The 14,891-nt window shown below is 37.6% G+C and overlaps 1 protein-coding gene across 1 annotated transcript in view; it reads right to left on the bottom strand.

Annotated features, from left to right (window-relative positions):
• CFH (complement factor H) overlaps positions 1–14,891 on the bottom strand; it is a 118,825-nt gene that overhangs the window by 33,033 nt on the left and 70,901 nt on the right. Inside the window, exons 16-17 of the mRNA XM_089906579.1 lie at positions 14,484–14,666; positions 521–730 (exon numbers count right to left, since the gene is read on the bottom strand). Coding sequence (XP_089762705.1) covers positions 521–730; positions 14,484–14,666 — 393 coding nt within the window. The remainder of the gene's footprint in view (positions 1–520; positions 731–14,483; positions 14,667–14,891) is intronic.

Consider the following 14,891-nt stretch of genomic DNA (forward strand, 5'->3'; position numbering starts at 1 on the left):
CTAAAAATACCAATATATTTATGAATGAGACTATCAGTGCATCTCTAAGCAATTATGATTAATAAAAGAGAACACACTGAGACTTCATCACCTTAAGAAAAGTACTATATATTGTAAGACATTAAAAGAGACATTGTAGGAAGAACGTTAAGTTTTTTTTGAAAAAACTTGGTGGCAACGCATACATTGCAACTTATATGAATAAATAGGAATATAAATAGGTTTAACTATATGAATAGGTAGGTTTACTTTTTTTACACATACAGCGTTAATACAAAAGAAAGTGCCAGATTTAAAAGTGATTCTATACTGAACTGATGAAATTAACAGAAAATGAATATACAAAAATCGATTAAATGTATAAAAATATAAATTATATATTAATACATAAATGACCTATACATATATAAATAATTAATATATTTAGGAATCTAAAGGATTCTGTTCCATGACTTTGATGATAATTGATTAGTAAAGAATGGTACTGAAAATAGAATTTTGGTTTGCATGCTGTCCTCACCTACACAATGAGGTGGAGAACTCCACTTTCCCATGTGGCATGTTATCACATTTTCTTCAGATATACTGAAACCATCTTCACAGGTATAACTTAACTTGGTGCCATGTGCATAAAGCTTGGGTTCAAATGTTTCTCTCCTTTCTTCTGCAGAGCTAGATGATTTAATCGTTCCATGGTCTATTTGAGGTGGTTGAGAACATGGAAGTTTTTCTACGTGAAGAACAGAGATCAAAGGGTAAAGTATAAGTGTAATGTTTAAATTAAAAATACATTAAAATAAGAATAATTTGTGGCTTCCCTGGTGGCGCAGTGGTTGAGAGTCCGCCTGCCGATGCAGGAGACGCGGGTTTGTGCCCCGGTCTGGGAAGATCCCACATGCCGTGGAGCGGCTGGGCCCGTGAGCCATGGCCGCTGAGCCTGCACATCCAGAGCCTGTGCTCCGCAACGGGAGAGGCCACAGCAGTGAGAGGCCCACGTACAGCAAAAAAAATAAATAAATAAAAAATAAAAATAATCTGAACAAGTTAAAGAATTTTAAAGCTGAAAAATATTTGAAACTTGCAAGGTATTTGTCTCCATAAACACTATGCTGCTATCCACTTGTTCAGTATGCCCTTTCATCCTTTTTTTAAATTTATCTTTACTGAAATATATTTGATGTATAATAGTATGTTAGGGAGAGGAGTCAATATGGTGGACTAGGAGGACGTGGAATTCATGTCTCCGCACAATTAGGGCACCTACCAGGCACCACTGGGGGACCATGGACACCTAAGGGGACAGGAGGAACCCCCAGCAACCAGGTAGGATGTGGGTCATGGGGGGAATGAGGGGGGGGGAGAAGTGGAGGTGGACTGGGACTGGCACCCCTGAGGGGTGGCTGGGGGAGGGGAAGGGATCCCTTGCCCAAAGGGGGAAATTGGGGAACCATTGGGAGGGCAGAGGATCAAAAGAGAGCGTGGCCAGGTTTCTCCTGCCCTCTTGGGCCTCCAGGAGGCTACTGAGATCCCGGGACTGATCCTCTGGCAACCTAGGCCCCCTCCAGCTGCAGAGGTCCTGAGCGAGTGGGAGGGTGGGAAGGGAGAGCAAAAGTAAAGTCTGGACCTCTGGGACTGGCACCCTTGAAGGGCGGCTGGGGGAGAGGAGGAGTTCCTACACCCAGCGAGACCCACCAACAGTCAGGGGTCCAGCAGGAATGGGGGAGACCCTGGGGGAGACGTGGGGGAAAACAGAGGAATGGAAGGGAATGCAGCCAGAACTTTCGCTGTCCACTTAGGCACTGAGGAGCCTGTTGGGCTCCTGGGCCTAATCCACTGCCCTTGGAGCCTCCCTCCTGTGGCTCAGAGCCCAAGCCCCACCCCTACACCCCATCAAGGGCCCTACCTCTATAATTGGAGACCCCCTCTGAGACCCACTCTAACCACGCTGGGCCTAAATCCCACCCACACACCCTCAACCAGGGCCTTACCTCCAAACTCTGGAACTCCACACTCCATAGGCAGTCCTTTAGACTTGCTGTCTCTCTGCGTCCACTTGAATGATGCCCCGCCTAGGCCCCACCCCCAAGGCCTTTTCTGGCTGCGTGGGTCCTGGGCCTAGGCTCTGCCTCATGCTCAAAAGTCAGCCTCCCTGCCTAGGTTCCACTCCACCTTAAATCCCGCCCCTGCCTAAGTTCCATCTCTGCCTAAACACCTACCCCCCCATAGCCAAGGTTTTTTCTTCCTTTCTTTTTTTATCTTTTTTTCTTTTTTCTTCTTTTAGATTGGGGTTCTGTTTTACCTTGTTGTTGATCCATTTATATTTTTATTTTTTCTAATAAATCTTTTACTTTTCTAATTTTATTTTATTCTTTATACTTTGTCATTGTTCTGCTCCTTTTGGCTTGTTCCCTGCCCCCTCCCCCCCCTTTTTCTGTTGTGGTTTTGTTTTACTTTATTGCAGTTGTTTCAATTATATTTTTATTTTTCCTAATATAGTTTTTATCTTTCTAATTTTATTTTGTCTTTTAGTCTTTGTTATTGTACAGCTCCTTTCTTTTATCTTTTATCTTTTTTTTTTGCCTTACCACGTGGCTTGCAGAATCTTGGTTCCCAGGCCAGAGGTTGGGCCCAAGCTCCTGTGGTGGGAGCTCCGAGTCCAAAACTCTGGATAACAGAGAACCTCAGACCCCAGGGAATATTAATAGGAATGAAGCCTACCAGAGGTCCTCATCTTGGCACCAAGACCTGGCTCTATCCAACTACCTGAAAACTCCAGTGCTGGATGCCTCAGGCCAAATAGCCAGTTAGACAGGAATACAGCCCCACCCATCAAAAAAAAAAAAAGAAACGACAAAAAGTTATGTTACAGATGAAGGAGAAGGTAAAAACCTACAAGACCAAATAAATGAAGACGAAAGAGGCAACCTACCTGAAAAGAGTTCAGAGTAATGATAGTAAAGATGATCCAAAATCTCGGACACAGAATGGAGAAAATATATGAAACATTTAACAAGGATCTAGAAGAACTAAAGAGCAAACAAACAATGATGAACAACACAATAACTGAAATTAAAAATATTCTAGAAGGAAGCAATAGCAGAATAACTGAAGCAGAAGAACAGATAAGGGACCTGGAAAGATAAAATGGTGGAAATAACTACAGCAGAGCAGAATAAAGACAAAAGAATGAAAAGAATTGTGGATAGTCTCAGAGATCTCTGGGGCAACATTAAACACACCAATATTTGAATTATAGGGATCCCAGAAGAAGAAGAGAAAAAGAAAAGGTCCGAGAAAATATTTGAAGGGACTATAGTCAAAAAATTCCCTAACATGGAAAAGGGAATAGTCAATCAAGTCCAGGAAGCACAGAGAATCCCATACAGGATAAACCCAAAGAGAAACACACTGAGACACATATTAATCAAACTGTCAAAAATTAAATACAAAGAAAAAAACATTAAAAGTAGCAAGGGAAAAACAACAAATAACGTACAAGGGAATCCCCATAAGGTTAACAGCTGATCTTTCAGCAGAAACTCTTCAAGCCAGAAGGGAGTGGCAGGACGTATTTAAAATGATGAAAGGGAAAAACCTACAACCAAGATTACCTGTCAGGGATCTCATTCAGATTCAATGGAGAAATAAAAAGCTTTACAGACAAGCAAATGCTAAGAGAATTCAGCAACACCAGCTTTACAACCAGCTTTACAACATATGCTAAAGGAACTTCTCTAAGCAGGAAACACAAGAGAAGAAAAAGACCCACAGAAACAAACCCAAATCAATTAAGAAAATGGTAATAGGAACATATATATCAATAATCATCTTGAATATAAATGGATTAAATGCTCCAACCAAAAAACACAGAATGGATACAAAAACAAGACCTGCATATATGCTGTCCACAAGAAACCCACTTCAGACCTAGAGACACATACAGAGTGAAAGTGAGGGGATGGAAAAAGATATTCTATGCAAATAGAAATGAAAAGAAAGCTGGAGTAGCAATATTTATATCAGATAAAATAGACTTTAAAATAAAGACTGTTGCAAGAGACATTAAAGGACACTGCCTAATGATCAAGGGATCAATCCAAGAAGAAAACGTAACAATTATAAATATTTATGCACCCAACATAGGAGCACCTCAATACATAAGGCAAATGTTAACAGCCATAAAAGGAGAAATTGACAGTAACACAATAATAGTGGGGGACTTAACACCCCACTTACACCAATGGACAGATCATCCAGACAGAAAATAAATAAGGAAACACAAGCTTTAAATGACACAATAGATCAGGCAGAATTAATTAATATTTTTAGTACATTCCACCTGAAAGCAGAAGAATACACTTTCTTCTCAAGTGCATATGGAACATTCTCCAGAATAGTTCACATCTTGGGTCACAAATCAAGCCTTGGAAAATTTAAGAAAATTGAAATTATATCAAGCATCTTTTACGACCACAATGCCATGAGATTAGAAATCAATTACAGGAAAAAAACAGTAAAAAACACAAATACATGGAGGCTAAACAATGCACTGCTAAATAATCAAGAGATCACTGAAGAAATCAAAGAGGAAATCAAAAAATACCTAGAAACAAATGACAATGAAAACATGAGGATCCAAAACCTATGGGACTCAGCAAAAGCAGTTTTAAGAGGGAAGATCATAACAATTCAAGCTCACCTCAAGAAACAAGAAAAATCTCAAATGAAAAATCTAACCTTACACCTAAAGCAACTAGAAAAAGAACAAAGAAAACCCAAAGATAGTAGAAGGAAAGAAATCATAAAGATCAGAGCAGAAATAATGAAATAGAAACAAAGAAAATAATGGCAAAGATGAATAAAACTAAAAGCTGGTTCTTTGAGAAGATAAACAAAATTGATAAACCGTTAGCCAGGCTTATCACGAAAAAAAGGGAGAGGACTCAAATCAATAAAATTAGAAATGAAAAAGGGGAAGTTACAACAGACACTGCAGAAATACAAAGTATCCTAAGAGACTACTACAAGCAACACTATGCCAATAAAATGGACAACCTGGAAGAAGTGGACAAATTCTTGGAAAAGTAAAACCTTCCAAGACTGAACCAGAAAGAATTAGAAAATATAAACACACCAATCACAGGTAATGAAATTGAAACTGTAACTGATAATTTCAACAAACAAAAGTCCAGGACCAGATGGTTTCACAGGCAAATTCCATCAAACATTTGGAGAAGAGTTAACACCTATCCTTCTCAAACTCTTCCAAAAAATTGTAGAGGGAGGAACAATCCCAAACTCGTTCTACAAGGCCACCAGCCCCCTGATACCAAAACCAGACAAAGATATCACACACACAAAAATTATAGACCAATATCACTGATGAACATGGATCAAAAACCCTCAACAAAATACTAGCAAACAGAATCCAACAACACATTAAAAGGATCATACACCATGATCAACTGGGATTTATCCCAGGGATGCAAAGGTTCTTCAGTATATGCAAAACAATCAATGTGATACACCATATTAACAAACTAAAGAATAAAAACCATATGATCATCTCAATAGATGCAGACAGAGTTTTGACAAAATACAACACCAATTTATGATAAAAACTGTACAGAGAGTGGACATAGAGGGAGCCTACCTCAACATAGTGAAGGCCATGTAAGAAAACCTATAGCAAACATCACTCTCAATGGTGAAAAACTGAAAGCATTTCCTCTAAGATCAGGAACAAGACAAGGATGTCCACTCTTGCCACTATTATTCAACATAGTATTGGAAGTCCTAGCCACAGCAATCAGAGAAGAAAAAGAAATAAAAGGAATACAAATTGGAAAAGAAGAACTAAAACTGTCACTGTTTGCAGATGACAGGATACTGTACATAGAAAATACTAAAGATGCCACCAGAAAACTACTAGAACTAAACAATGAATTAGGTAAGATTTCAGGATACAAAATTAATGCCCAGAAATCTCTGACCTTCCTATACACTATCAATGAAAGATCAGAAAGTGAAATTAAGGAAACAATCCCATTTACCATTGCAACAAAAAGAATAATATATCTAGGAATAAACCTACCTAAGGAGGCAAAAGACCTGTACTCAGAAAACTATAAAACACTGATGAAAGAAATCAAAGATAACATAAACAGATGGAGAGATATACCATGCTCCTGGATTGGAAGAATCAATATTGTGAAAACAACTATATTACTCAAAGCAATCTGCAGGTTCCGTGCAATCCCTATCAAGTTACCAATGGCATTTAGGAAAGAGAAACGGAGCTGGAGGAATCAGGCTCCCTGACTTCAGACTATACTACAAAGCTACAATAATCAAGATGGTATGGTAGTGGCACAAAAACATAAATATAGATCAATGGAACAGGACAGAAAGTCCAGAGATAAACCCACGCACATATGGTCACCTTATCTTTGACAAAGGAGACAAGAATAAACAATGGAGAAAAGACGGCCTCTTCAATAAGTGGTGCAGGGGAAAATGGACAGCTGCATGTAAAAGAATTAAATTAGAACACATCCTAACACCATACACAAAAATAAACTCAAAATGTTTTAAGGACCTAAATGTAAAGCCAGACACTATAAAACTCTTAGAAGAAGACATAGGCAGAGCACTCTATGACATAAATCACAGCAAGGTCCTTTTTGAGCCACCTCCTAGAATAAGGGAAATAAAAGCAAAAATAAACAAATGGGACCTAATGAAACTTAGAAACTTTTGCATAGCAAAGGAAACCATAAACAAGACAAGAAGACAACCCTCAGAATGGGAGAAGATATTTGCAAGTGAAGCAACTGACAAGGGATTGATCTCCAAAATATACAAGCAGCTCATGCAGCTCAGTATCACAAAAACAAACCACCCAGTCCAAAAATGGGCAGAAGACCTAAATAGACATTTCTCTATAGAAGACATGCAGATGGCCAACAAATACATGAAAAGATACTCAATATTACTAATTGTTGGAGAGATGCAAATCAAAACCATGGTGAGGTGTCACCTCACACCGGTCAGAATGACCGTCATCAAAAACTCTAGAAACATAAGGGGCTTCCCTGGTGGCACAGTGGCTAGGAATCTGCCTGCCAATACAGGGGACACGGGTTCAATCCCTGGTCCCGGAGGATCCCACATGCCGCAGAGCAACTAAGTCTGTGTGCCACAACTACTGAGCCTGCGCTCTAGAGCCCATGAGCCACACTACTGAAGTCCGCATGCCTAGAGCTCATGTTCCACAACAAGAGAAGCCACTGCAATGAGAAGCCTGAACACTGCAATGAAGAGTAGCCCCCACTCGCCGCAACTAGTGAAAGCCTGCACACAGCAACGAAGACCCAATGCAGCCAAAAATAAATAAATAAATTTAAAACAAAACAAAAAAACAATAAATGCTGGAGAGTGTGTGGAGAAAAGGGAACACTTCTGCACTCTTGGTGGGAATGTAAATTGATACAGCCACTATAAAAGAGTATGGAGGTTCCTTAGAAAACTAAAAATAGAACTACCATATGACCCACTACTGGGCATATACCCTGAGAAAACCATAATTCAAAGAGATACGTTTACCACAATGTTCATTGCAGCACTATTTACAAAAGCCAGGACACGGAACAAACCTAAATATCCATCAGCAGATGAATGGAGAAAGATGTGACACATATATACAATGGAATATTACTCAGCCATAAAAAGAACGAAATTGAATTATTTGTAGTGAGGTGGATGGCCCTAGAATCTGTCATACAGAGTGAAGTAAGTCAGAAAGAGAAAAACAAATACCGTATGTTAATGTATATATATGGAATTTAAAGAAGCAGTACTGATGAACCTAGTGGCAGGGCAGGAACAAGGATGCACAAGTAGAGAATGGACTTGAGAGCATGGGGGTGGGGGGAGGTTGAGATGAAGTGAGAGAGTGGCATGGACATATATACACTACCAAATGTAAAATAGATAGCTAGTGGGAAGCAGCTGCATAGCACAGGGGGATCAGCTTGGTGTTTTGTGACAACCTAGAGGGGTGGGATAGGGAAGATGGGAGGAAGGCTTGGGAGGTAGGGGATATGGGGATGCGTGTATACATGTGGCTGATTCACTTTGTTGTATGGCAGAAACTAGCACAACATTATAAAGCATTTATACTCCAATAAAGGTGTGAAAAAAATATTGTGTTAGTTTCAGGTCTACTACATAATGATTTGACTTTTACATATATTATGAAATGACCAGCAGGATGTCTAATAGCAATCTGTCCCTATACAAAGTTATTATAATATCATTGACCATATTCCTTATGCTGAATACACATCCCCCTGGCTTCTTTAGAGTCTACGTATATGTGAGATCATGTGGCATTTGTCTTTTTCTATCTAACTTATTTTACTTAACCATAATACACCCTAGATCCATCCATGTTTTTGCAAATGGAAATGTGTAATTTTTATGGCTCAGTAATAGTTCATTTTGTGTGTATATATAAAACATCTTTTTAATCCACTCCTCTATCAATGGACACTTAGGTTGATTCCAAACCTTGGCTATTGTAAGTGATGCTGCAATGAACATTGGAGTGCATATATCTTTTCAAATGTTTCTGGTTCCTTTGAATAAATACGCAGAAGTGGAATTGCCAGATCATATGGCAGTTCTATTTTTAGTTTTTAAGGAAACTCCATACTCTTTTCCATAGTGGCTGCACCAATCTACAATTGCACCAACAGTGCACAAAGATTTCCTTTTCTCCACATCCTCGCCAACACTGGATGTTGTCTTTTTGATGACAGCCATTAAGACAGGTGTGAAGGGACATTTCACTGTGGTTGTGACATGCATTTGCCTGCCTTTTAATGATGTTGAGCTTCTCTTCGTGTATCTTTTGGCCATCTGTATGTCTTCTTTGGAAAAAATGTCTATTCAGGTCCTCTGCCTATTTTCTAGTTATTTGTTTTTCTGATGTTGGTTGCATTAATTCTTTGTATAGTTTGAATATTAACCCCTTAATGGATATATCCTTTGCAAATATCTTCTCACATTCAGTAGGCTACCTTTTTCATTTTATTGATCGTTTTCTTTGCTGTGGAAAAGCTTTCTCATTTTATGTAGTCCTGTTTGCTTATTTTTGCTTTTGTTTCCCTTGCCTGAGGAGACATATCCAAAAAACCCCCCAAAACCCAAAATATTGCTAAAACTGATGTCAAAGAGCATACTGCCTTTGTTTTCTTCTAGAAGTTTTATGGATTCAAGAGTTACAATTAAGTCTTTAATTCACTTTCATTTTATTTTTGTATATTGTGTGAGAAAGTAGTCCAGCTTGCTTCTTTTGCATGTAGCTTTCCTGTTTCCCCAACACCATTTACAGAGGCAATCATTTCCCCATGATGTTCTTGCCTCCTTTGTCATAGATTAATTGACCATATAAATGTGGGTATACTACTGGGCTCTCTAATCTGTTCCCTAGATCTATGTGTCTGTTTTTGTGCCAGTGCCATTCTATTTTGATTACTCTAGCTTTGTAGTATAGTCTGAAGTCAGGGAGCCTGATTCCTCCAGCTCCACTTTTCTTTCTCAAGATTGCTTTGGCTATTTGTGGTCTTTTGTGTTTCCTTACAAATAAAAAAAAAAATTGTTCTAATTCTGTGAAAAATGCCATTGGTAATTTAATAAGGATTGCATTGAATTTGTAGATTGCTTTCAGTAGCATGGTCATTTTAACAATATAAATTCTTCCAATTTGTGAACATGATATCTTTCCATTTGTTTTGTCATCTTCAATTTATTTCATCAATTTCTTATAGTTTTCAGAGTACAAGTCTTTTACCTCCTTGGTTAGATTTATTCCTAGCTATTTTATTCTTTTTGATGCAATTGTAAATGGGATTACTTTCTTGATTTCTCCCTCTAAAACTTTGTTGTTCGGGCATAGAAATGCAACATATTTCTATATATTAATTTTATATCCTGCAACCTTAATGAATTCATTTATTAGTTCTAATAGTTTTTGGTGGTGTTTTTCTATGTATAGCATCATGTTATCTACAGATAGTGATAGCTTTACTTCTCCCTTTCCAATTTGAATTTCTTTTATTTCTTTTCTTGTTTGATTGCTGTGTGTAGGACTTCCAATACTATGTTGAGTAAAAGTGGAGAGAGTGGGCATCCTTGTCTCATTCCTGGTTTAGAGGAAATGATTTCAGCTTTTCACCATTGAGTATGACATTGGCTGGACGTTTGTCATATATGGCCTTTATTATGTTTAGGTATGTTTCCCCTCTACCCACTTCACTGAGAGATTTAACATAAATAGATATTAAGTTTTGTCAAGAGCTTTTTCTGCATCTATTGAGATAATCATATCATTTTTATTCTTCAATTTGTTGATGTATATCACATTGATTTGCAGATATTGAAACATACTTGAATCCCTCTGAAAAGTCCCACTTGATCATGGTGTATGATCCTTTTAACGTATTGTTGAATTTGGTTTGCTAATATTTGATTGAAGATTTTTACACCTAAGTTCATCAGTGATATTGGCCTGTAATTTTCTTTTTTTGCACCATCTTTGTTTTTGGCCTCAGGGTGATGCTGAACTTGCAGAATAAGTTCAGAAGTGTTCTTCCTCTTCAATTTTTTTGGAATATTTTGAGAAGAATAGGTGTTAACTCTTTTGTAAATGGTAGAATTCACCTGTGAATCTGTATGGTCCTGGATTTTTGTTTCTTGGGTTTTAAAATTACTGATTCAATTTTAATATTGGTAATCAGTCTGTTCATATTTTCTACATTTCTCCTGATTTATATTTGAGAAATTGTGCATTACATGGAATTTATCAATTTCTTCTTGGTTGTGCATTTTATTGGTGTGTAATTGTTCATAGTAATCTCTTATGGTTCTTTATATTTCTGTGGTATCAGTTGTAGCTTCTCCTCTTTCATTCCTGACTTTATTGAGTCAGACCCTCATCTCTTTTTCTTGATGAGTCTTTCTAAAGGTTTATCAATTGTATTTATCTTTTCAAGTGACCAGCTCTTAGTCTCATTGATATTTTCTATTGTTTTTTTTAAGTCTCTATTCCATTCATTTCTCCTCTGTATTTATTATTTCTTTCCTTCTACTAATTTTGGGTTTGTTTACTCTTCGTTTTCTAGTTTCTTTAGGTCTAAGGTTAGACTATTTACTTGGGATTTTTCTTCTTTCATGAGGTAGGCCTGTGTCACTATAAACTTCCCTCTTAGAATTGCTTTTGCTGAGTCCCATAGATGTTGGACCATTGTTTTTCCATTTTCATTTGTCTTCAAGTATTTTTCTTAATATCCTCTTTGATTTCTTCAGTGACCCCTTGGTTGTTTTGTAGCATATTGTTTAACCTCTAACTGTTTGCACTTTTGGTTTTTTTTTCCTGTAGTTGAAGTCTAGTCTCATACATTTGTGGTCAGAAAAGATGCTGGCTATGATTTCAATGTTCTCAACTTTCTTTTGTGGCCAAGATGTAATCTATCCTGGAGAATGTTCTATGTGCACTTGAAAAGAATGTGTATCTGATGATTTTGGATGGAATGTTCTATATATGTTTAGTAAGTCCATCTGACTTATAGTTTAAGTCCAATGTTTCTTCACTGGATTTAAACTTGATTTTCTGTCTGGATGACCTGTCCTTTAATGTAAGTGGGAAGTTAAAGTCCTCTACTATTGTTTTGTTACTGTCTATTTCTCTGTATGTGTTTGTTAGTATTTTCTTTATGTACTTAGGTGCTTCTAGTTTGGGTGCATATATATTTAAAATTGTTGCATAATCTTGTTGGATTGGTCCCTTTCTCACTATATAATGTCTTCTTTGTCTCTTGTTTCAGTCTCTGTTTTAAAGTCTATTTTGTCTGATATAAATTTTGCTACCCCAGATTTGTGTTTATTTCTATTTTCATGAAATGCTTTTTTCCATTCCCTCACTTTCAGTCTGAGTGTTTCTTTAGATCTGAAGTGAGTGATTATAGGCAGCATATATATGCGTCTTTTTGGTTTTTTTTTTTTAAATCAATTCAGCCACTCTATGTCTTTTGATTGGAGCATTTTGGTTCATTTATATTTAAAGTAATTATAGATAGGTAAGTACCTTTTGCCATTTCGTTAATTGTTTTTTGGTTGTGTTTGTAATTCTTTTTTGTTCCTTTTGTTCTCTCTTCCTTTGTGATTTAATGACTATCTTTAGTGTTATGTTTGGATTACTTTCTTTTGTGTGTGTGGATCTATTATAGATTTTTTTGTTTTGTTGTTACTATTAGATTCATATATAACAACATATATTCATATGTGGTTATAAGTTGATAGTCTCTTAAGTTCAAACACATTCTAACAACCCTGCATTTCTATTCCCCACCACATATTTTACATCCTTTTGTTTTGTGTTTCTATATTAACTACTTATTGTGGATACAGAGGATTTTACTATTTTTGTCTTTTAACCTTCCTACTAGCACCTACTACCTTTACTGTATGTTTGCTTTTACCATTAAGATTTTTTTCTTTTGTAATTTTCTTATTTCTAGTTGTGGTCTTTACTTTTCCTCTTAGGAAGTCCCTTTAGCATTTCTTGTAAAGTCATTTTATTGCTGCTGAACTCTTTTATCATCTGCTTATCTGTAAAGCTGTTGATCCATCCTTTGATAGCCTTGCTGGATACAGTCGCCTTGGTTGTAAGTTTTTTCCTTTCATCACTTTGTATATGTTGTGCCACTCCCTTGTGGCATGCAAAGTTTTTGCAGAAAAATCTGTTAATAGTCTTAGAGGAGTCCTCTTGTATGTACCTAATGGCTTTTTCCTTACTACTTTTAAGATTCTCTTTTTATTTTTAATTTTTGCCATTTAAATGATAATGTGTCTTGGTGTGGTCCTCTTTGGGTAAATGTTGTTTGGGACTTTCTGATTTCCAGACCTGGAAGTCTGTATATTTCTTGTTAGAATGTTTCAGCTATTATTTCTTCAAATACGTTCTCTGTTTCTCTCTGTCTCTCTTTATTTGGGATCCCTATAATGAGAATGTTACTATACTTGATGTTGTTGCGGATGTCCCTTAGGCTATCCTCATTTTTTTAAAATTCTTTTTTTCTCTTTCCTATGCTGTTGGGTGGTTTCCACTACCCTGTCTTGCAGATCACTGATCCATTCTTCTGAATCCTCTAATCTGCTGTTGACTTCCTCTGGTGTAATTTTTCATTTCAGCTGCTGTATTCTTCAGTTCTGTTTAGTTCTTCCTTATATTTTCTACCTTTTTCTTAAAATTCTCACTGTTTTCATACATTCTTCTCCAGAGTTCATTGAGCATTGTTATGGTCATTACCTTGAACTCTATTGGGCATACTGCTTATCTTCACTTTGTTTAGAGTTTTTTCTGAGATTTTGTCTTGCTCCTTCATTTGGAATGTATTTCTCTGTCTCCTCATTTTGCCTAATTCTCTGTGTCTATTAATATGTGTGAGGCATGTTCCTGATCTTGGAGGAGTGACCTTATGTAGGAAAAGTCTATGGGACCCAGCAGCATGCTCCCCTCTGTAGGATCTATACACCAGATCTATATGCTATAAGGGTGCCCATCTGTTGTAGCAAGGCCAATTACTGTGGGTGCACTGGTAGGTGGGGCTGGCCCCCCACCTGGTTGGCTACCAGACTCTGCCTCATGCAGAGGCTGTCAGCCACTGGTGGGCAGGACCAAGTCCTGGGGCAGCTGGCTGCAGGGCCCAAGGGTACCTGCGCTGGTGCTGTCCCCCCCAGGAACAGGGCCAGGTCCCACTGTAGGAGCTGTGGGGCCTGGTGGGGCCTGGGGTTGGTGCTGTCGTGGGTTGGTAAGCTTCTGGTGCTAATAAGCTATAAGGAGAACTCCAAAGTGGCACTTGTCTCTTATAATGGCTGGCACCAGTATCCATGTCCCCAGTTGCCTCCTGCCTCTCTGGGAGGTTCACAAAGATCAGCAAGTCAGTCTAACCCAGACTTCTTTCTAATTGCTGCCTCTGCACTGGGACATGGAGCAAGTGAGAATTTTTGTGTGCCTTTTAAGAACAGAATCTCTGTTTCCTACAGCCCTCTGGCTTTCCTGTACACAAGTTACACTGGACTTCTAAGTCAGACATGCTGGGGGAATTATCTTCCAAGTCTGTGACTCCCAGGCTGGGCAGCCCAACTGCCCCTTCATTCTTGTCCTTTTGATCATTAGGAATACAATATGCATAAACATAAATTTTATCTGGTATTTACATAGTAGGCCAAAGATTTTGTCTGTATTTACTTCTCACTAGAAGTGAAAGAATGTTCATTAATTTATATACTTAATTGTGATTTACCGTTTCAAGATAAAGTGGAATAGAGAGATCTTGACCTTGCTGATCCATACAAAGCTTGGAGGAGTATTAATCTTATTTAAAAGAATCTTATAAAGCATGTTATGCACTACTGACCAATACAGCGTGGGATTGACTGCCATCTCCCATCCTTGCACACAAGTTCTTCTTCATCTTCAAGTAGATAATTTTCTTGACAGAGAATAGATATTTTTTCTCCATCCTGATATGTCACTGTAGTTGTCATATTTCGAGAATTGGGAATCTGAGGTGGGGGTGGGCAAGATTGTATTTGTGCTTCTGAAAATATTAAAATTAGATTTCTTGATTAAAAACCATAAGTTAAAAATATTAAAGGAATAATTTTCAATAAATAGAAAGCTCTAATAATATATCATAAATGATTAAACAATATTAGACTCAATTATACTCTTAAGCTTGTTTAGCACTTTAATATATCACACTTGGTTTACAGTGTCATGGTCTTCCTTGTAGGTTCTTCCTTCTGTTATTTCTGTGGTCAAT

This window comes from Delphinapterus leucas, chromosome 1, assembly GCF_059928025.1.
Source record: "Delphinapterus leucas isolate spDelLeu-1000000601 "Yukka" chromosome 1, BTC_Dleu_Yukka2, whole genome shotgun sequence".
Classification (NCBI taxonomy): domain Eukaryota; kingdom Metazoa; phylum Chordata; class Mammalia; order Artiodactyla; family Monodontidae; genus Delphinapterus; species Delphinapterus leucas.